This window comes from Empidonax traillii, unplaced genomic scaffold, assembly GCF_003031625.1.
Source record: "Empidonax traillii isolate 1590-97213 ecotype Southwest subspecies unplaced genomic scaffold, ASM303162v1 scaffold541:size654180, whole genome shotgun sequence".
In the NCBI taxonomy this organism is placed as follows: domain Eukaryota; kingdom Metazoa; phylum Chordata; class Aves; order Passeriformes; family Tyrannidae; genus Empidonax; species Empidonax traillii.
In genome coordinates, this window is record NW_020955734.1 from 157,139 (window position 1) to 180,446 (window position 23,308).

General features: G+C 54.9%; 1 protein-coding gene across 1 annotated transcript; it reads right to left on the bottom strand.

Moving 5' to 3' along the window:
* Positions 1 to 12,787: 12,787 nt before the first annotated feature.
* Positions 12,788 to 23,128, bottom strand: MTCH1 (mitochondrial carrier 1). The gene is made up of 12 exons (XM_027897406.1): positions 22,970 to 23,128; positions 21,854 to 21,938; positions 20,848 to 20,954; positions 20,331 to 20,408; positions 19,972 to 20,029; positions 19,227 to 19,278; positions 18,413 to 18,472; positions 15,208 to 15,301; positions 14,800 to 14,847; positions 14,562 to 14,629; positions 13,792 to 13,867; positions 12,788 to 13,403 (listed from the first exon to the last, which is right to left on the bottom strand). Exons 1-12 carry the CDS (start codon positions 23,126 to 23,128, stop codon positions 13,329 to 13,331), a joined length of 960 nt encoding a protein of 319 aa, XP_027753207.1. The 3' UTR covers positions 12,788 to 13,328.
* Between the last annotated feature and the right edge of the window lie 180 nt (positions 23,129 to 23,308).

Consider the following 23,308-nt stretch of genomic DNA (forward strand, 5'->3'; position numbering starts at 1 on the left):
AATAATAGGGGCTGAGGACAGGTTGCATTTAGGAATGAAGCAACAAGTAGCCCTTGAAAGCAAATTAAATGTTTAACCTGTGCTGCATTCCTCAAATTGTTCCTGGCCCTAATGACACTTTGGCACTCAGCAAATGGCAGGATCGGGTGCCTGGATCCCTGAACTCCACACAGGGGGAGAACTGGGCTGAGCACATAAACTGCTCAGGGTAGGGACCATCTTTATGTGGACAGCACTTGGGGTGATGGATCCCCCCAGGACACTTCAGTGACCACAAGCAAGAGCCCATATAAGTGCGGGTCCCACGGGGTACTGGGAATTATAACCTGCAGATTTTTGTCCCAACTCTGTCACCAAGCATGACCTTTCAGAAGACCCTAAAGGACCATGCAAGTTTGAGCCACTGCATTACAACAAAAACATTGATCCACACTTCCCTGGACTTCGTTTCAGCCCGACCTGGCGTGTTGGCCTGACATTTGTAAGCCAAGGCAGGGCTGCCACCTGTTTTTCGCACGGTTGGACAAGGTTGTCGAGGAAAAGAAGGTGAAACGAATCCTCAGGATCCTGCAGCAGCACCTCCCAACTTTAACAGCGTTCTCACAGAGTGGTTCTGAGAGCCCAGTCCCTTCCACCACCACGTGGGGACCGTGCTCAGGATGCCGTGGGATGAGCCGGGCAGCCAAACATAATCCACCTCTACCTACTGGTGGCAAAGCTGAGCTCGGAGCAGCGGGCAGTGCCTGGAGAGCTGAGCTTCTCTCTTCGAACGCCTGTTCAAAGCCCTTTGGAGAAGGCGCCCGCCCTCTCTCCCTCCCCCTCGGAGAAGAGGCATTTCCTGGGCTCGGTCCTGCTGTTTGCAGCGATTTGTGGGAGCAGCTCTCCCAGGACTCCCTCTGGCCCTGCCTAGGCTGCCGATGGCAAGGGGGAGAGGGAGCAGACGCCGTCACGGCTCAGAGCGAGCCTTGTTCTCAAGCCTGCCTGGAGTGGCCATGGCAGGCAGGGATAAAAGCGGTGCCCGGGAGGCATCTGCCTGCAACAGGGCGTGCGCGGCTGATGCGCAAGGATGAACAGATGGGTTGATTACACAGGGAGAAATGGACACTAATCGTATCCAGATTCACCAGCTGCAGGATTTCCTCCTGAGCCCTCAAGTACAGGAAGCCCTTACCTGCTTCGTTATCCTGTCTCTGTTCATTAGCCCTTTCCCCCGCCCTGGGAACCGCATCCCGCTAATCCCTTGGGCAGGGGAGGACCCAGACTGCAAAGCTGAGATCCAGATGGGAACTCCCACGGTGCTCAGGCATGGCTGGATCCAGCCTCAGGTCAGGGGCCAATCCTGCCTGTCAGATCCAGCACAGCCTCCACCAGCTCACGTTTCCCTACTCTGGCAGCTCGTTGCCAGACTCTTCTTTTGCTGCTGCCTTTCTGAAGAGTCTGGAAGATTTCAGGACTAACAAGAGTGAGCTGAACAACAGAGATTGTGTTGGGGTTCGACGCATTATTACGTGTCTTCACATCTCTGCTGAGGTGCAGCCACTCCTGGGGTGGAGTGTGATGAGCGTTAACAGCCCATGGCTGATGGGGCCAGGGAGAGAAGGGGTTTTCGTGGATGGAAAACAGCAGAGGCAATCCCCCAGCAGGCTGTAGGACGACTGGACAGACTGAACTGGGAAGTGTTGTTGGAGACTTCATCTCTATTCTTATTCCTGGGAGACTGAGAGCTGCTGAGTTGTTGGGTTTCATCACCTGCTTGGATTTTGTGCAGCCAGCTTAGAGAAGGAGAAAAGCCCTCCTAGACCCCTTTATCCATGTCCCTCTGCATCCACCCCAGCTCTCTTCAGCTGCAGTGTATTCACAAAGCAGAGTGGCTGGAAGGATGATCCCAGGCATCCTCCCTTGGGGGCTGCTCAGCTCATAAGTGCTTATCCTGATCCTTCTCCCAGAAGCTGAAGCTGTTGATCACATTGGTATCAGCCCCTGGCCTGACTTTTGGTGGAGTCTCCACATGAGAAGAACTGTTTGTTAAACATTATAACCAAGGCTGTTGCTCCGAGTTGGGCTTTTGGGACCTTCTCTCTTGCAAGCCCAGGGTTCCTTCACTCCCAGCCTGAGCTCTGTTGTCAAACTTGGCACAAGAAAATGAGCCTGCTCCCATCCTGCTCCCATCCTGCTGCCTGCTCCCAAGCCACTCTGGCTCCACATACCAGGATGCCACATGCTGCCCCTGCAACCTCCATTCCCCTCACCAGAGCTGATGCCCAGCGCCGAACAAGCCACAACTGAAGGACAGGAGAATCACTCCCTGAATTCTTGGTTTTACACCAGAACCTCCCTGCCCAGGCAAAGCTGCTTCAGGTCCCCATGCCTAGCACTGAAACATCAACACAGACCATCCCAGGAGTTCAAACCAGACCCTGAAGACTGAGCCAAAGGTGGCAGTGGCTGCCCTGCAGAGCCCTCAAGCTGGAAGGAGGAGGAGGAGGAGGAGGAAGCAGCACAATACTTGTCATGGTCTTGCAGGTGAGGATAAACCTCCTGCCCAGTCCTGCATGAGCCTGGACTGACCTGGGATGAAGGGCCATCTCCCTTAGGGTGCTCCTCTGCTCCCAAGCCCAGTGGCAGTGACACTGAAGCGCTGGCAGCAGCCACAGGACAGGACACCACTGGTGTGGGAGTGAGCAGCAGAGATGCTTGCAAAGCCGCCACCCCACAGACCTCCCAGAACCTCAGAACTGGGTGATATTTGGTTGTCATCACCTCAACAACACAACACCCACTTCTTAGACCCCACAGACCTCGCTTCACTCACATGTTGGTTGTGTCCTTCACTGGGGCTACTTCTCTTACATTTCCTGTGGCCAGGACCATCCTGTGAGCGACCTCAGCATGCCAACCCCTGCGTGCCTCGTGGGCTTTCCAACTGCAAAGCCAGACAGCACAGCTCAGTGCCCATGAGCAACCCTACAATAACAAAGCAGCCACCTCGCTTTGTCCTTCCAGGCCTCACCTTTGGCAGCAGCCAATTATGGAAGTTAAACAGTAGCTACAAGCAACTCCACAATAACAGAGTGGTACTACAGAAAAAAAAACAGGGGGAATTTAGGGACTGAGAGGGGTGCAGGAAGGAAAAGAAATGGTGTTCATTCTCCTGATGCCCAGCTGTGGGGTGGTAGAGGGTGGATCAGATCAGGGTGTGCCTGGGCACCGTGTTCTTCGTGGTGCATGAAGCTTCCAGCACCAGCTCTCCCTTGGATGGGTTTCTACAAGGATCTTGAAAAACTTGTGCCCCCAAATCCATTGGAACAATTTGTGGAAAGGCTGAGGATGAACCCTAAAAAGCCCAAATTCAGTCTCACTGCCTTTTAGCCCCTCTTTGCCCACCAGAACTGGTCCCTGGAGTGGTGAAGCTGCTCACATGGATGGTCCAGCACAGGGGAAACTTCTCCCCTCGGGTCTGGCCTGTGGAAACACAGAGCTCAGCGTTTTCTGCAGCTGTAAATCAGGCAGTTCTCACCAATTTAAGTTTTGCTCTGAGTTAAGGGGGGAGGGGGGGCGGGTTTAAATAAAAAGAGAAAAAAAGAAAAAAAGGAAATCACAATCCAAACTCTGCCTTGGCCAAACTTGGTCCTTTTAAGGAAAGGAAATTTCCCAGAGCCACCCTCGACAAACCTGGGGGCCTGATCCTGCTCTCAGGAATGTCTGTGCAAGTCCAGAGTGGTTCTGCTGCTGGCTGGGGGGGGTTACAGCAGCCCACCGAGGCTCGAGCCTCGGAGCAGAGCAGCCCAAAAGCAAACTGGGTTTTCAGAGGCAATAAACAGCAGAAAGATCTGATTCCCCGTTCCAAGAATTCATCCTTTCTGCTGAGCCATGTTCTGGAAGCACGAGCCCTATTTTGCTGGGAGCTGTGTGGAATAAAACAGCTGTGTCCCTTGGCTGGACGGCGCTTCCAGGGGTGCCAGATGTTTTGCTTAGGACACGTCAGAAGAGCCTTGCTTGAGTTCAGACTTTCTCTCCTCCCAGGCCGCTCACAGGAGCTTCAGTGGTTTTGGTTATTTTTCTATTTTTTTTTAAATATCTGCCCTCCACCAGCTTTTCCCAGGGAAGCAATAGGGATTGGGTGCAAATTGGGAAAGGTCTGGTTTCACCCCAGCCCCTGTTTGTATAAATAATCTGCAAGGGAAAAGCTGGACTGATGAGTAAAACACTTGTGCTTGCCTTCTCACTCGAATTAAGGGTCTGGATGTAACCTGGTGTGTACACACACTCTGCTGAAGAAGGAATCCCAACACATTTTGGGGGTCTGACCCCACAAATGCCTGACTGCCGCCAGCTCCTGCAACAGGGGAATTCCAGCTTCCAAACTGAAGGAAGGTTGGCTGTGAAAACCTACCTATGGCTGTGCTGAACAGGGGCTTCAGGGCTGGACCCTGGCATCCCAGACACTAAACCAAGGTGCACGAGGCCACACAGCTCCCTGTGGGGTCAGGAAGATGTGCAACATCTCTGGAAGGCTCTCACCATCCTGCTGGGGGAGGCAATTTTGGGGATGTTCCCGGAGCACGGCTGATACAGCCTGTGCAGGCCGCTGGGTCACGGAGCCGAAGTAGGGCCGGGGCATTTGGGTGCTTTGTGGCCACTTTGGAGGTTTTACTGTAGGGCTACGTGTCACTCACTGGAAAAGGTTTTGTTCAGAGAAAGGAGGAGGAGTGGGGAGGCTGGGCAGGGGGCACAAGGAGGAAAAATTTGGTGAAGGAGGAGGGGTGGCTTTCATGGCTCCGAGCTCCTGCGGAGCTCGCGGCGGCCGGGAAGGAGGGCCCTGCCCCGCAAACAAGCTGCTTTTGTTGTGTCCCAAACAGGCCTAAATTAAGTTTGACAGAAAGAGGGCAGATTCACCCTCGCCAGGGCAACCCCTGGGCTCGGGCAGGGCCAGGCCGACCTGAGGAGCTTCGGCGCGGCGGTGCCGAATCTCGCCCCGGTGCGAGGCGTGAACCTCCACGAGGCAGGAGGTGCCGGGCGGCTGAGGAGGGCCCCGTTAATCATCCCGACACCTTCAAAAAGCAGCTTCCTCCCAGCAGCGCCCGGCTCGGCCCGGAGGCCGCCATGGCTCCAGGAAAAGCTGCCTCCGGAGCGTTCCCTCGGCCGGCGCCCGTCCCGCTCCCGGGCATCACCCCAGCCCCGCGCCCGCCCTGGCACGCCGTGCCAGGCGTGGAAAACCAGCCAGCTTCTAAACAGTTAACGCTGACAAAACCAGGCGGCTTGAGTTCCCTCCTTCCCGGATCGCTCCTGGTGTAATTCACCCCCCTAAAACGATATAAAATTATCCTCCTCCCCTGGCCTCGCCCGGCCGTCCTCGCTGCTGCCCTCCCGTCCTCCCTCGCCCTCCGGCCGCCCTCCCCGTGCCCCCAACCCCGCTCTGGCATGGCCAGCCGGGAGCGGCGTGCCCACCGTGTGCCCGGCGCTGGGAGCTCCCACCACGTTTGCTGCGGCTGCCATGTTGAATTGCAAATCCGACATGATTCGACATATTTTTTTTCCCCCCTCGCTGGTGCTCGGCGGGGAGTTCCGAAGCACCCGGGCGACTCGCACCCAGCCCCGGGTGGCTCTTGGGGACGTCCCGGGTGGTGGGGCGAGGGTGGGGAGAGAAATCACCCTCCAGTGCTGCTCCAAACACTGCACGTAGGGACCTGCCTGTCTGCTATACATCCCTCTACAGGAGACCGATTAAAGTCGGGTGTTTTAGCACCAAGGGCCGGAGGATTCGGCGGGAAGGCATTTCGGGGGGAAGGCAGGTTACAGCAACAACAAAGCAACGGAGCAACTGGAGGAACAAAACGTTACTTCAAATCAAAGGCAAAAGAAAAAAACCCCAACCGCATGAACAAAAAGAACCAAAAAAAAAAAAAAAAAAAAAAAAAAAAAAAAAAAAAAAAAAAAAAAAAAAAAAAAAAAAAAAAAAAAAAGAAAAAAAAAAGAAAAAAAAACCAACCAAAATTAAGAGTGAGGTTCGATTTCGTACCAAGGCAGCAAGAGAGACGCACCGTGGAAGAGAGTGGTTTTGTTGTGGAGTAGTGGCTGGATTTAGCTCCGCTTATCCGGACAATCATCGGGGAAGGATCCTTTTCCGAGAAAGGCCAGTTTGAGTGAGACAGCTTTTTTTTTTCCCTTCTCTCGCTCGCTCTCTCCCCTTTCCTTCTCCTCGCAGCTCAACGCCAAGAAATGGGCGGTGCCTGGATGCCAGGCTCCATCTGAACGAGACACCCAAGGCCAACGGAGGCTGGCACAAAGGCGAGCTGGCAGGAATTCCTGCACTCGGAGCCGCGCGCCTGTGGGACGAGCCCGCCACCTCCCAAAAAATCAACCTCCGACACCGCCCGCTCCGGAAAGTTGCCCCAATGGGCTCGAGAACGCCCCATGAGGCTCAAGCACAGGGTGAAAAAAAAGGACAAAAAAAAATCCAAGACCTTTCTTTGCACTGACACAGGTTAAACAAAAGGCCTAGGGAGGTGGATTATTTTTTTTCCGCCCTCCCCATGCTCCTTTTCCCGCCTGCCCATGCCTCTCCTCCCTCCTCTTGTCCTCCATTGCCGTCTCCCTTGCCCACCGCCCTGGCGTCCAGGCAGAAATGATCCCTTGGCTCCCTCCTTCCTGGTTTTAGCACGACAGGAGGTGGCGGGTCCCTGAATAGGAACACACACACCCAACGCGAGAGGGACCCGATGGGGGGAGAAAAAAAAGGGGACAAAACCAATTTATACACATACAAACAACAACCCACCCGCCATGGAGGACGGTTGGGAGCAGTCGCTGCCAAGGCTGGCGGATTGGGGGTGGTTTGGGTGCCAGGGGGTATTTTTGGCCTTATTTTGTTGCTGCCTTAGCACCTGGTTTGTGCCGATTGTAAAAGGGAGTCGTGTCGGGTTGAGGAAGGGAGCGGACGGGGGGGCAGCTGGGGTTGGTAGCGCTGCTGGGGAGATGCCAAAAAACCAAAACAAAACACGTTTTCATTTTGTCTGCACCAGCCTGGGCGCAGGCGAGCGCGGGAGAGAGGGAGGGAGAGGGAGGCGCACGCCAACAGAAACCCGCCGCGCTCAGACGCGGGCCTGCGGCCACGTCCCTCCGCAGCCGCCCCAGCAGCCGTTCCCGCTCCCTCGTCCCCCTCTCCCTGCCCACCCGGCTTCGCCTGCCAAGTCCGAGTTGGCACAGCTCCCCCGGCTGCGCCGAACAAAGCCGTCACCCATCCCCGAGCCGGCGCTGACAGTAAGCAAAGTGACAGGCGCATCTTCCGCATGTTAATCCAAACGGCGAGAAGGCGAACGAGCAGCGGAGGCCCCCCCTTGCCATGCAAACATACACTCCCCCCCCCGCCACCGACCCACGCACCCCACCCTTGGCACCCGACGGCCCCGATGGCCTCGTGCCGGGATGGCGAGGCCCCTGCCGGCGGGAGCACCGAAGCCTCCTCGTCGGCGAGGTTTAAATCGAGCCGAAGCCCTGCTCGGCGGGCAAACGAGGCCACTCGGCATCTGCTGTACCTGTTCCCGCTGCCTTCATCTCGCCTTGGAACCGTGACAAGAGCGCACTCGCCTCTGGTGGGCTCTCAAAGCCGCGGGTCTGTAACCCTTTGCAGGAAGTTGGCACCGATCCCAGGTAGGACTTTACTCCCCGGCTCTCGCTCTCTCCCCCCACCTCCGCCTCCCGCTCCCTCCCCTCCGCTCCCCCACCCATCCTGTCCCTTGGGCCCCTCTTGCGTCCCCCAAAACACCACGCGGCCCCCGCTCCCCCTCCGCTGCTCACCCGCCCCGTCGGCCAGGGGTAACGTGGGGGTGCGGCCGACAGCTGCTGGGTGCCCACCGAGCCCCTCGCGCCCACCGCCCTTGCACACATACCCTGGAAGGATGACCTGGGCAAGACAGAGAACAACAACTTCCTGCTCTGGCTCCCTAAAACGCCTGTTTCCACGCAGGGGTTAGGCAGCGCGGCGAGACGGGGGGAGCTGGGAGGAGGTTTGGGGGTTTGTCGTCATTGAACCAGGCTTTTTTTTCCCTTTCCCTTTTTTTTCCCCTTTTTTCTTCTTTTTCTTAGCCTTTTTTCCCTTTTTCTTTAGCCTTTTTTCTATTTTTCCTGCCTTTTTTTTTTTTTTTTTTCCCCCCGAAACATATATTTTTGCCTGGCAGCCCAAACCCAACGTGAAAGGAAAGGGGGGGAAGAGAAATCAAATGGGAAGAGAATAGCTCCAAGTCGACAGGACAATGCACGGGAAACGGGGAGATTAGAGTAGCTCTCGAAATCCATCACGCCCGCCCCGTTTCTGAACCGTTCGCCCCCGCGCCTCGTCTTTTTTAATTCTCCCAGCTCCTGAATTATTCCAGTCCACGAGCGGGAGGAGAGCGCACAGTCCAGAGTCCCTCAGAGCTGCCAAGAGCATTGCAACAGGAAAGAAAGGAAGCGAGAGAGGGAGAGCCAGGCAGAGCCCTCACAATCGAGCAGCGAGAAGAGCAAGGAGAAATTAACATCCAATTAGTGCCGTGTTTAACGAGGGAGACAGAGGCGGCTGTTGTTTTATTGCCCTGTTCTTTTCAGGCGCATCTGACAGGCAGCAGGGAAGGCACCCCTGCTCCGAGTGACGTCATCATATTTTATTTTTTAATTATTTCCCCCCCCCCCCTCCTCCCCCCCACGTCTTTCCTCCTTTAAGTTTCGCACAGACGGATCTCGGCAACTCGGCCAGGGAAATTTGGGGACTTTCTCGCATTCAAGCCACCGGCTCCCCCCTCCACCTCCAGCCTCTCCCCCCTCCATCCACCAACACCAACCCCGGAAAAATAACCGCGCCAACCCACCCCAAAGTCTTTGTTCTTCCAAAAAAAAAAAAAAAAAAGAAGGAAGAAAAAAAAAAAATTAATAAACGTTGGGATGAGAGCCGGAGGGAGCCCGGAGGAGGTTTCTCCGCGTGCGCGTCCGAGTGCGTGCGTGCGTCCGTCCCCTCTCCCGTCCCTCTCCCCAGACGCTCGCTCGCCTTGTAAAACTTTGCGGCATGTGACGCTGCTCCGGCCTCCTCTGGCAGCTTGACAAGAGCCGCCCGGCCGCAGAGCGCAGGCGGCTTTAAAGGGAGAAACTCCATTCCGAGGGATTAGGGGATTCACATGCTTGCAGCGAGGGCCGGCGCCTCGAACAGCGGCGGCCGTGGTGGTGATGTGGACCCTCGCCCCACCAGCCCGGCCATAGGGGCACAGCGGGGGGAGAGGAGCTGAGTTTAAAGCTGGGGAGGCTTTTTCCCCCTCCTGCTTCTCCCCCAATGCCATTCAAGTGCCAAGGGAGGTGTGTGGGGGCCACAGTGGCCGCAGGGAAAGGAGTCTCGGCCCATCCTGTGTTGCCACCTCTTCTCCAAAAGGCCCAGGTCTCCTCAGGGTGGGATAAAACACCGCTGGCTCCCCACGAGAGCACTGCCATCCCAGAAAGGGACAGGGCGGTTCAGCTTGGGGGGATTTGAGGGAGTTTCCCTCCCCAAAAAGGCCCGAAGCAGCAAAGGAGAGCATGAAAGCAGCTTCCCCATGTTCTTCCCACCCTCTTACCAGCGATGGATGGAGCTGCCACTGCCAGCGTGGCAGGTCAGGGCACCACGCCGAGCTTTCCTTTTGTGCCCTTCGTGGCCTCTACTCCCCGTTTCCAGCTGGGATTTCCCTTGTCCAGGGGGGAATAATCCAGCAGGGCTCAGCTCCTCCAAAACCCTCTGCTTCGGATGAAGGCCATCCCAGGGGATGGGGCTGCCCTGCTCCCACCAAGGACAGGGCCAAGTGAAGACAGGGGACAGGGCCAGGGCCACCGTGCTGCTGGTGCCTGGGTCTGACCCAAGTCCCCACCCTCAGCATTTCCTGGCACCAGTCATTCCCACCACCCCGGTGGCAGGATCTCCTCCGTGAGGGTTATTATCTTATATATATATATATATATATATATATGTTGCTTTTTTTTTTAAGGAATTATTTGCCTACGTGGAGCTCGGCGCTGTGGCAGAACAGCACAAACAGCCTTATCGAGGGCAGCGCTGCCGCAGGGCACTTCCTCATGCACAGCTGCAAAATGGGGCCCTCTGTCACTGCCAGGGGGGTTGGCAGCCCCTGGCCTTCTCACTGACCAGGCAACAGGGGGACAGACACCGCACGATCCCGAGGAGAGGTTTTCTGGGATGTTTCCCTCCTGGCCGTGAGGGGTTTGGACTGAACAGAAAGGTTCTGCAGGGGGAAGGGGGAGGATGGTGCAGTCGTCAGCTGCACCTCCCTGGGCACAAAGGCTCCACCAGCATCTCGCTGCTCCCTGAATCCTGCCAGACCCAAGCATTCAAGCTCTGTGGAGAGACAGACCAGCCTTGACCTGAGATTCCCTCTCCCGGCTGCGGTCGCTGCCTCCCTTCTCCCCCGGGCAACCGGGAGCAGACGAGGCCAAAGTCCCGGCAATCTCTGTTTTCCACTGAAGGCTGATAAGCCGAGCAGGCAGGGAACGGCCGCGATCCCCACCCATCCCCGTGTTGTGCAGGAGAGTCAATATTTAAACACCAGTTTGGTTCCTGGGTGGATAGAGGAGCGTTGGTGGGAGAAATCCCCGGCTCCATCCCGGGCGCCAGACCCAAACCTCCTCCTTCCACCCCTTCATTTGTTCTCCCGAGCACGTGTTTCACCCTGGATCCTCTCTCCTGTGGGGATGGGGCCCCATCCCCATCGGCTGCGCTGCTTAAGCACCAGCTGCAGGGCCAAACACTTGCTAATGGGGCAGCAATTTAAGGAATGCCCAGGCAGGGTTCGGGTTGTCTCCTCGCCTGCTGCTGGTGCAGACGCTGTCCTTGCGGTGGGACACCCCAAATGGAGTGTGGGACGAGGAGAACCAGGGACAGAAATGGGTAGAGGCGAGGAAATATTTAATCATCTTAAGAATGGCAGCCCCTGCTTCAAGGTAAGGCAGTGAACTGAAGGCTTTGAAACCTGGTTTTCAGTTAAATTGAGTGAACAAAAACTGTATTCAAGTGTTGTGTTTACAGTAAAGTTTGTGGGTCCTGGAGAACTGGGCAGAAATTGCTGGCAGGGAGCCTGCTCTGGTGCGGGTTTAGGAAAATTCCTTAGGTAAATTCCTTAAGTAAATTCCTCAAAGGACAGGAAATAGCACTTTTCCCTGCAACGGCTGCAGCCAGGTTGCGCACAGGCTGCAGGAGGTTTCACAGGCATGTGACCTGCAGAAAATCGCCTGAATTTGGAGGGTAAAGGTACATATTCTGGGGCAGGTGGTGTTTGATCTGCGAGATGCAGTGCCCAGTGCTGGAACAGGCCAGAAAACAGCTGATGTGATAAAAGGCTGGCGGGTGAGGATGCTGTGAGGGGGAAGATGGGAGTGGCTGAGCCCACCTGATAGGTCTGACACCAGCAAAGGGTCTCCAACACCCCTTCCAGAAGACTGCAGGGTCAATTTTAACCCCAAAAACCTGATCCCGTGTATATTGTATCACGCAGCCAAGCCCTCTGCTGCCTCCACGTGCACCCAATGCAGTTTGCTCAGCCTAAACCTCCTGACCTTCCGTGGAGGAGAGGAAAATCAGGGGGAAACTGAGTTTCTAACGGCTGGTTTAGCTCTGCTTTGGGGAAAAGACCAAAGGAAGTGCCTTGTCTTAAACCGAAACCTTCCCTGAGAGAGCCTGTTATAAAAAAAAAAAAATCACACTGTAACAAACAAAGAAACAAAACACAACAACAAAAACAGGAACACCCAAGAGTTGTTTTATAGCTGTATTTTGGAGCATAATTAAATCCTCTTTGAAATCATCTCTGGTGTTAGGGAACAGGTCCATGCATTATTTTACTTCTGTTACTGTAGCACAAATGGGGAGGGAGGAAGGGAGGGAGGACAGACAGGACCAACTTCACTACACCGAAGGGAGCTGGGTGGGGACTGCCAGTCCCAGCAAGTACCACCAGTGTCCTGCAAGCCCTGCCTGGGAAGTGTGGATCGACCCTGTCTGATGGAGAAAAGCCCTGTGTGATGGCAGGCCGGGGTCCCCCGAGGACCAGGATGAGATGTGACCCCAGCTGGTGCTCCTGCAGCACGCAGGAACCCGCTTGTGGTCCCCACAACCTCTTCCCAGGGAGTGCAGCATCACCTCTGTGCAAAAGACTGCTTCGTGGGGGAACCAAAATGGGGAAATCTGCCTGGCTGCCACTGCAGCACAGACTGGTGCAAAAAAATACTCATCTGAGCATAAATCCTGCCCTGCTGCCACTGGTGAGCTCTGCTACACACACAGAGTAGTGTTCCTGTGAGCCCTTGACCCCGATGCCTCGTGAGCCTTTGGCCAGCTCCAGGTTTATTCCTTTATTCCATACAGCCCTGAACCGTGTGCCCCTGCTGCAAGGGAGCCCTTTGTGTGCAGCACTGGCATCCAGTGCCTCCATGTCCATCAGTGAAGGGGTTTGGGAGCCCAGCAGGGCTCCTGGTGCTGCTGCCTGGGAGTTGCCCATCAGTGCAGTCGGGCCAGTCCAACCCAGCTCCCCTCCCTCCCTGCCCAGCCCACACCAGCAGCTCTCTTGGGTGAACCTTAAATACTAAAATCCTTTCCAAAGCAGTGACATCAGCAGCATATATCCCTCCCCAAGTGCTCTCTCTGTGTCCATGTCCCAACACTGCCCTGAGCTGAGCTGTACCTGTCTCTTTGGGACTCTGCTGTTCTTTGTAGAGGGATTGTTTCCCTTCTCTGTTTTGATCCTGTAATTTCCCTCTCACACCCGTGGGAGGTGGGGTGCTCCCAGGGTGTTCAGGTACCCTCAAACCTTAAATATGGATCCCAGGTTGATCTTGCCCAGGATGAGCTCCCTGCCACACAAAGGTGTGCCCTCTCCAGAAGGATGAGGCAGGAGGGTGGTCACCTGGCATAACCTTTGCAGTGAGGTGACCCTGGAGCTCCTGCTGCTTCTCAGCTCGGGCAGCACGAAGCAGTCTTTTGTTCCTGCATCTCAGGGCTGGCTCCTTTAGTACCTGGGCATTTTCTGGATTCCTGGACTTCCCCAGTGACTCCAGAGCTACAGCCTGGACCAAAGAGACAAGACAACGCCCTTCTGCTCTCTCTGCTACACATTCCAGTCGAGACAGCCATGAGGATGGAGCTTTGGTCCAGCTGGAGCCTGAAGCCAGATGTCCAGAAGCCAGTCTGTCACTGGCCTTGCTGGAGAGGAGGTGTCAGTTCTGGCACCGCAGACTTCGGATCGGAGAATAGAAATATTACACATATCGAAACAAGCTCGGGGTTTCTCGAGGAGTCCACGTCCATCAGCTGTCCCTGCTGAGGGTCAGTCAATGGGGAAGGAGGCAGCTGGGATGGGAGCCCTGCGGAAGAGCAGGCTGGAGCCACGGAACAGCTGCCCCTGCGGAGGAGAGCGAGCACAGGGTCAGGGCAGCCGTGCCGAGACCCGGCTGGGGAGCTGCAGCTGGTTCAGCAGGGATGGCTCATGCCCAGGTCTGGGCACCCTGGGCTGCTATGGAGGAGTAAGTGGTGTTTCAGCCCTCTGGGTGCTGGAGTCGGGATGATGGATGGAGAGGGGCAGAGACACTGTGCTGGCTGAAAGTTTGCAGGCCCCGTTTGGGGCACGTAACGGGCAGGGCAGCACTGCCACGGCTGGGGCCAGTGCCAAACCAGAGGGACAGGAGCAGGTTACAAAAGCACTTCGAGGATGCAGCACTTCTGGGGAATGCTGGAGACCCTGGGAAGGAGCAGAGGGAGCCCAAAGCCCAGCGTGTGCCCCGCTCCCTCACCTGAGCACTGAGGTACCTCCAGCAGTGGATCCAGGATGTGAAAGCAGGAGCGTAGGGAGGGAGGCCGGCACGCAACCTGCGTGGCAACAAGGGACAGCTGAGGGATGTCATGTTATCCAGACAGGTAACACAAGAGCAGCACTGAGTGTAAGTGAGGACACAGAAGCAGTGTCTGCACTGGGCTGGCGGCCAAATGACCAGCTCGTTATTTACAATGCACCAGATCATGTAATTTAATTACCCCTGGAGTGTACAAACAAGGAGCGTTACCTGGATACGTTAAGAGTCCAGGACTGTATCTACAGCTTCAAGAGCCAGAAGATACTGAGAAAACACTCCACCAGCTGCTTGGATCCCTTTCCCATGAGCACAAATGCAGATTTCCTGAAGCAGTGGGATTGGGAAGGCAAGCCTGGTCCTGGTCCTGCCCCTGTCTGCACCCATCACTGCAGTAAGAGCTCTGCTCCCCTCGTGCCCCTCCCTGGAGCCAGCAGGGTCCCTTTGATCCCTCTGCCTCCAGTCTAGCTCAGATTGGACCGCACCACCACGGCTCTCCCTATTTCTCTCCGCTTGAGCTTTTCTGCTGCTTGTGTCTGTGCCCTCTGATCTAAAATTATAAGCAACCTGGGACAGGAAACGAGCCAGCTCTGCGAGGTGCCACAGAGTTTATGGTTCTGTAGGAAAGCTTTACGGTCGTTAGCAGTGGGCTCAAACAAGGGGGCTGCAAGAAAGGAAAGGGAAAGCTTTAGATCTCAGTGTGAGGGACATACCCACAGTTGTTCACTGCCATGAGATCTCCCACGAGAAGGAATGGGTACGTCAGCATGCTCACAGCAATCTGAAAGCACAGGAAAACAGTGGCTTCTCTAACGCTCACCACGTCAAGAAAGCTGTTTCCAACTTCTGCATGTTCTCCTCATACAGACCAGCTTTTGCCTCCAGGCCACAAGCTCTCACCCCCCCAAAATGGCAGGAAGAGGGGAAAGGACGTGGCAGCTGCCTACGTACCCCCATCACGAACTTCGTGTAGCTCCGGATCACTGATGCCTGGCTGAACTGCAAAGAGAAACCACAGGGGCTGTGGAGGAGGGGGATGGCACCAGGCTGTCACAGTCACTGTGTGACATCCCCCTGTGCCTGAGGCAGAGGGCGTGGGGCAGAGGAACGAGGCAGAAAGCAACAGAGATCGTGCTGCACCCCAGCTGAGAACCTGGGAAGGCATTTGCTGTCAAATCTGATCCCCCAAAACTGCAGGTGAAGCACAGCCCCGAGCAGACACAGCACCTTCAGCCCTCTCACAGGGATGGACCCAAAGCCAGGTATCTCTATTAAATCAGCCCCTGCTTCCCAGTAACTCCTTCCAACTGCAGGTGCCTGGTCCAGACCCCAAACCCTCCACTGGGCGCTTCCACTCACGTTATCGTCCACCGCGTAGGTGTTGATGAAGTGAGCCACGAGGTTGCAGCACCAGAGGAAGATGACATCCCCCAGGATGTGAGGGACTAAACCACTGCAACGGCAAAAGGAGGGGTGTGAGGTGCAGGAGGGTCCCAGTGCCACCTTCCGAGGTGCCCAGCCCTCCTTCCCTTCACCAGCACGCAGGAAACCCACTCCCCCAGAACGCGTCTTTACTTAGGAAGGAACTGAAAGGGAGAAGGGAGATTTCAGGGAAGAGATCTCCCACCCTTCACTCAGCTCTGGAGTGAGAAGTTTTTGGGATCTGTTGTTTGGGCATGACTCAACTCCCCTTGTTCTATCCCAAAATCCCTCAGCCCAACTCTTGCTCAGAAACCCAAGCGAGACACAGATGAAGTGATTTCCATTTTTGCAGATGCTCTTTTGGATGCAGGATGAGAAGTTCATCTCTTTTTGCAATCTCCCTTCTTCTGGAAAACAAAATGAGGGGGGTTGTTCCTGCACAACCTGCTCCACTGAAAAATGGGATTAACTGGGGGCAGCACTTGTGTCCCTCTGATTTTTCCCAGTCCCTGTTGCTCCCAGGAGCACAGTTCTTTGGTTTATGCCTCCCAACACCACATCAGAGCTCCCAGCAGCGCCAGCACCCCCAACTTCTGCAGATAATGGCACTAAAAACATTAACAAAACATTCCAAAGGGTTTCTCCAGTTTGTTGGTGCTTTGGCAGCATCTGCTGCACCATCAAGCACAGCGTTTCCTGCTTTTGCAGGGCTTGTTCCACCACAAAAGGATCCAGGGGTGTGTTAAACTTGTGTTTCACCAACAGATGTGGTCAGTGCTTCTGAAAATGAGCCTGTTGAGAGCCACATGAGCATTTCCTGGGCTGGAAAGACCCACCTCCAAGCACTGATTTATTCATTTCTTCTCAAACACAGTGCTGCCTCTTGGAGCAGGGGACCAGTTTTGTTTCCTGCTGTGGTTGCTGCAGCAGCAGAGCAGCAATTCGGACTCTGATCCAGCGTGCTGTGCTGGCACATTTTGGAGACAACCTGTGTATTTTCAAGGCCCTGGCAGCTCTGGGGATGCAGCTGAGGTCTCAGGGGCCAAGCACAGCAGAAATCTTCAACAGAAGACCCGCCGGCTTAAAAGATGTGAGACATGAGAGCAGCAGACAGGACAAAGAAATCAAAGCTCTCTGGTTCCCAAAGAGATGGTCTGCTTTGTGTTTGGCTTTCAGCCTTTGTAAAAAAACATCCTTTCTCTAACTCAAAGTCTGAAGCCCCTGAGCTGCTGCAGATACGATGAGGGTTTAATAAAGTCCAGAAACAGAAAGCTGGGCCAGGGGAGCCACATAAGGAAAACCTCACCCGTGTGTTGATAGAGAATTGGATCGTTTGTTCCATTTGCAACAAGGATCTCATCCTTTTCTCCCCTCCACAATAATGACAGATGCTGGCCCTGAGCTTCTGGGATGCTGGAGACCAGGGACAGAGCTGCAGAAAGGGGCTAAACAAAGCCAGCAAGCCAAAGGCATCAGGGGCTGAACATCCCTCCTGAAACTTCAGAGCTGCCTTTACTGTTATTGCCATAATGAAGTGAGGAGTACAATTCTCACACCTGGTGAGATGTCCAACATCTGGACTAGGAATATTTTTGGAAGATGATGAAAAGCTGGAACAGCAACAGGCAGATGAGGAAGCCTGAATGATGTACAGTGACCCAGGGGGAGGAAACCCCAGGGCAAAGGACAAGCCACCTTTGAGCTGACCATGCACAGCAGTTTCAGAGCTCAGGGGACATCTTTGTGGCCTGGCAGGAGCCTGCTGCAGATATGAGGGGAAGGGAGATAAAGACTTTTTGGGGACGGACTTAACTCTAGCCAGGCACTCCTTCAGAGAGTGTGTGCTGCTATTATTGCTGTGTAGGGGTTATAAGACCACAAAAAACAAATGCACTGTGATGATTTTAAGGGAGTGGATGTGCTGGGATTGCACCAGGAGGGCTGAGAGGAGAAACCCAGCAGTTTGGTCCCTCAGATGCAGTTTGTGCTCCCCTCAGAGCAGTGGGATTTCCTAAGAGGGTTATGGAGCATGTAGAGCTTCAGAGCCCTCCTGAGACAATTTGGGTTGTGTTAAAGCCTTCCCTGTGAACTATTAAGTTTAATTAGGCGACCAGGAGTGTTTATTTTATGTGGATGGAAGGGAATGTGGTGGTTCCTTTTGTATCACTTCCTTGGGAGGTGGAGGGTTGTGAGCAGCCTGCTCCAACCAAACCCCACACTCAGGGACTGTCCCAGAGGAACCTGGATTTAATGGAGGAGATGTGGAGCTGCACAGCTCAGCTAAAAAGATGAAGTGACATTTCATTGACAGGGGCTCTGCAGACCCCCAGCCCTTTCCTCACGAGACCCCCTGTGATTGCTTCCTCTTCCTGATGCATTCAGGTTTCATTTGGAGGCCCCTGTTTTGTCATTGCAGAGCCAAAGGCATCCTGAAAACCCCTCCTAACATTTCAGAGCTGCCTTTAGCACTATTGACATAATAAAGTGAGTTTTCTCCCCACCATAAGCAGAGACAGCAGGTGGCTCTTCTTTTGTGTAGATGTGAAAAAGAAAGGCAGGAAGCATTAATTAGGGTTCAAGCAAAAAGCTGTCCCCTGAACTTCCATTTCAGTGATGCCACCAATTTGCCATGTTCCTGGAAGCAGCTGGAAGCATCTTTCAGCTCCTCCTGGTCCAGGCAGGTTCCTCCCACCACACAGGTAAACCTGCTGCCACCAGCTCATTACAAGCACCCACTGTGCCCTGCAGAGGAATGTGCTGCTTATCCAAGGCCCTGGCTTTCATTTCAACAAGGGATCTTATTGTTGCACTTGATCTTGGTGCCTGTTGCACAAACAAATGCTTTAAATGCTTCACTGAAACACAAAGAAGCGTTAAGGGGAAAAGAAAGATAAGAAAAAATACAGGGTTTCCTCTGGTTTCTGAAGGTTTGATTGAAGATAAGATCTGAGGCAAACTTAATGGTCAAACTGGAGCACTGTCAAAGGCACAGATTTAATCTGTGCTCAGGGAGGTGATGTGAGAGCCTTTTGGTCAGACAAGGTTTCAGCTCAGTGTGGCTCTGGCTGAGCTTGGCAGAGCAACCAGGAGAGCCATCGGTGCCTCTGGACTGAGGGAGGAAATATTTAAACAACTCACGTACACAAAGAATCCCAGGATCCCTTCTTCCTTAAATATCCTGCCAATGGCACTGAACACACCACTGCCAAGAAAGGAGAAGAGCTGTGAGCATGCAGGGGTTGTTCCACCCCTGCCCTGTGCAGCTTCACGTGCAGCCCCCAGCCATGGCAGTGTCTCCCCAGCCATCACTCCAGCAGAAGGCAGCTTGTTCTCCTCAAACCAGGGACGTTTGAGGGAAGGAAGGTCGTGTCTGCCCTCTCCCAGTCTGCAATGACACCCAGAACAACACTCACCCTGCAGGCAACTGTTTAATGCTGAAGGTACAAGACCTCTGAGTGAGTTTGAGTGGACACAAGGGCCACAACCACAGCACAAAATATGGTTTGATTAGGCTGATTCTCAGCCCAAGGACCTCGTCCTGCCTTTGGGAACTCACACTGGCTGTCGTGGGTTAGCTGCAATCCTGTCTAGCACATTTCCACGTGGCTGCAGAGGGGCAGGTATTGCTGGAAAAGACTTGGAAAAATCCTGCAATGCTTCGTGTTATCTACTCTGCCTCCCTGCTGCCTTCCCTCTCCATTAACACCTAAAGCAAAAAGGCAGGAGAATCGATGTGTGATCAGCAAGGTGTGTTACAGCCCCCAAACCCCACAGGCACAAGGTGGAACAGAGGTGGGACAGACCCCAGCCCTCCCATGCCCCCTCACCCTGCAGTCACCCACCCTCTAACCACAGCTCAGATTCATTTTTCGCTCTCCCAAACCTCCTGGGTTGCTGTATTTCTCATGCCGTGGAAGCACCTGACCCCCAGACCCTCCAGAGGTGCAGCCACTCACCTGTATTTGACTTCCCTGCCCACGAACTGGACCATGCAGCGCATGGAGATCACTGGGAGGAAAGAAACACAGGGCTGGTGAGGAAACAAATCCAGTTTGGATTGCAATGGTTGGGAAGGAAAACTCAGCCTGACCCTCCTGCTCTGCCTTCCCTCAACTCACAGCACGTCCAGCTCCTCTCAGTGCTCATCACGGCAAGACTCACTAGAAACAGGTGCCTTTCCTGAGCCTGTAAGGGGTGGGAAGGATTTTGTAGCATCACAGAGAGGTTTGGGCTGGAAGGGACCCCAGGGGCAGGGACACCTTCCACTAGCCCAGGTTGCTCCAAGCCCTGTCCAACCTGGCCTTGGACACTTCCAGGGATGGGGCAGCCACGGCTTCTCTGGGCAACCTGTGCCAGGGCCTGCCCACCCTCACAGGGAAGGATTTCTTTCCAATATCCCATCTAGCCCTGCCCTCTGGCAGTTTGAAGCCATTCCTTGTTTTGCCACTCCAGGCCCTTGTAAAAATGTCTCTCCTCAGCTCTCTTGGAGCCCCTTTAGGTATCAGAAGGCTGCTACTGCCCAGTGGGATCTCTGGGAAAAGCTATTGGATGAACGGGAAGAGAGCAGCTCATTGCTGGGCTGGGTTAGTCCCCGATGCCAACCCAGGCATCAGCCTTGTATGACAGAGGAGTGTGAGTAAGGAGGGTTTTGGGGTGATGCTCAGCCTGGAGGGAGCTGCCAGGAGGAGGGACAGGACTCACCGTGCAGCGGATGTGAGACAACCCTGGACACACACTGCATCATCATCTCGTGGGATGTCTGGGGAGAACAAACACACCTTGTATGAAAAGCTGTGCTGTTCCACCTGCACAGATCAGGCCCCTTCCCTTACTGGGGGGAAACCCATTTTGGGTCCCTCTTGAAATCTGTTCTTCGTGGCAAACCTCTATGAAGTATTTCATGGCTGGACACAGAATAGCTCCTTAACACCAGGGACTCCTCACCCTGAGATTCTCTCCAAGAAATCTCACCCACAGACAATGGTTTAACCTTCCTTTGCTCTCCATGTCCCCAGAGGGATCTCCCCATCACTCATTAACGTGCAATATCCACTCCTCACCTCTCTGACCACTTTCCTAAGGGAAGTTTTCACATCATCCTTGTTAGACACATGCTCCATATCTTCCAGTGGAAAAGCCTGAGTGGAGAGGGAAGAAACATGGTCAAAACTGATGGAGATGCTGCCCCACAAACCCTCAACATCTGAGGACAGGGGGAAACCACAAACAGTTGTGTTTCAGATGTGAGGAGAAGACAAAAAAAGCAATAAGGAACACAGGAGAAGGAAGGATGGAAAGTAAAACAGAATGACAGAGGGGTCATGAAACTGCTGACAAGAGCTAACATGCAAGGGAATGTTCATATTAAATTAAAATTAATTTAAAATAAAAAAAAAGTTCTGCGGATATGGGTGCTGGAGGATTATTCCAAGCCCTTAGGACATGGAGAGGGATGGGTGCATTGGTCCTCCACATGCAGTCCTGGCTGGCTGCAGGCACCTGCAGGCTCCCAGCTCTGCTGCAGTAGCACTGACTGACCCAGCAAAGTGATTAATGGAGAGAGAATCCGACCCTTACCTTCTTCACACTCCCCCTGGTGATGGTTGATAAAGTGCTTGAGATGAGGCGAGGAGTCAGACCACGGAAGAGGCCTCTTTTCCCATCCACTTCCACGATGTGTCTGGCTGGGTGAGAAAACACCAGGCTGCTGTCAGTCAGGAAGGGGTCAGCTCATGGAGAGAGACACCCCAAACACCTCCAGCACTCAGCCAAAACCACACCAGTCCCACCATAAGCGATTTATTAATGTAACAGTTCCAAATAAGCTTCCTGCAGGATGCCAAGAATCCCTGTTCCCTGCCATCTGTCTAATCTGGAAGGAAAGCTCCAGTATTTCGGGCTCCTTCTCATCTTTTGATGGTTTTGCTCACCTGAAAGGGCTACAGGGCAAATTTGGACTGAACCAGGGTCGGGAGGGATGACCCCATGTGGTGTCACCGGGGATCATCCCACGTGCTGTGTGGTGTCACCTTCTCCCTCCACCCCCAGGGGTCAGATTCAGGGTTAATATGGATCTCACAAACACATGTGCTGGTGGGTACTGACTGTTCCTGCTCTCCTATCTGGTGCTGTCAGGAGGGCTCTGCCTCCCCTCCATCACCCAACACTGCCCATCTGTTTGGAAAATGCATCTTCCAAAGGGCAGCACCAGATTGTCTCCAGCCCTAGGTGCCTCAGGAGGGGTTTCCAGTGCTCTTACATTGCTCCTGTGCTGGCTCCCAACCCGTGGGTGCTGCTGAGAGATTTTGGGATTGGCCCAACTCGGCTTTCAGGACTGTGCATTCCCCTTCCCCGCAGCACAACCGCTGTGACAGCAGGTCACAAAACATTCACCCCCCCTCTCCCAAAGAGAGCAAAACACTTCTTTTTTTTTTTTTTCCTTCTGAACGTATCGCCTTCCCTTTTCTTGGTCTTTCTGTCCCTTTAGGGCTCCATCTACAACACCAGTGAGCAGGGCAGGGGCGGGGCAGGTTATTGCAGGGCTGTTTTGGAGCAGCGTTGGCAGGAGGGGACCTTCACTCACCGTAGGTGAAGAAGCCAGGCAGGTACAGGACCTTCCTCCCCAGCACATTTCTTCCAACAGTTGGAGGTAGTGGCTCGTGCCCAACCTGTGAGAGAAACCCCGTGAGCAGGTCCCTGTCCCGGTGTTCCCAAAGCCTTGATCCAGCATCCATGAGCTGCCAAAGGGCCACGATGCCCCTGTCACCCTCAGATACATGGGGATGCCACGACACAGGCACTCCCATTCCCATTATATGGGGTCCCAGGGGTACAGGGGGCCCCGCTCTCCCATTTTAGGGGGTTCCTATTACAGAGAGGTTCTCGGGATACCCATTATAAAGGGGTTTCCCATCCCTCCTTATACGGGAGCCCCCAGTATAGAGGGGATTCTCATCCCCCCCATTTTATAGGGGTCCTCACTGCGCAAGGTGTTCCCATCCCCTGTCGTAGGAGGGGGTCCCAATGCCCCCACTATAAAGGAGCCCCCACTGTATTGGGGGTCTTCCTCCTATTATACAAGCCCTCCATTTTTATAGAGACCCCCATTATACACAGGGACCCCATCCCATTACATATGGGGGTCCTCCATTCTACAGGTACCCCCTGTTCTATAGGTGCCCCCATTGCACAGGGGGGCCTGCTATAACATGGGGAGCTGTATATAGTGATCCCCATACCAAGAAGGTCTCTATAAACACACTATACAGAAGCCCACCTCCCCCCATTATAGTGAGGTCCTGATCCCCCATTATATCAAATTACCATTCTATGGGTGCCCCCCATTCTGTAGGTGCACAGGGGGTCCTGTTATCACTGTATATACCGCTCTCCATCCCATGGAGGTCCCCGCAGGGGCACCCTACATCAGCCCACCTCCCCCTGTTATAGTGGGGTCCTCATCCCCCATTATATCCCATTACCACTCTATAGGTGCCCCCACCCGACAGAGGGGTCCTGTTACAACAGGTCATGGGGGGCCGTCCACACTGATCCCCACCCACACTCCACAGCCGCCCACCTCCCCCTCACGCCGGGTTTGGGGGTGTCTCACCCCCCCTTACCCACCCGTGTCCCATCCCGCCGCTTCCCCCCCCCCCCCCCCCCCCCCCCCCCCCCCCCCCCCCACCTCAAGCCGGACCTGCACGAGCAGCTTGACGTAGAGCAGGGGGTGGCTGGCGGCGGCCATGCCCGCGCCCAGCAGCACGAAGAGCCCCTCGGCGCCCTCAGCGGCCGCCGCGTCCCCCGCGGGGCCGGGCGGCGACAGCGGCCCCGGGGGCAGCGCCGCCACCGCCGCCATGGCCCGCGCGTCACCGCCCGCCGCTACCACTGCGGGGCGGAGCGGGGGGAGCGGGGCAGAACCACCGCGGGGCGGAGCGGGGGGAGCGGGGCAGAACCACTGCCGGGGGGAGCGGGGGGAGCGGGGCAGCAACCACTGCCGGACAGTACGGGGGGAGCGGGGCAGAACCACTGAGGGGCG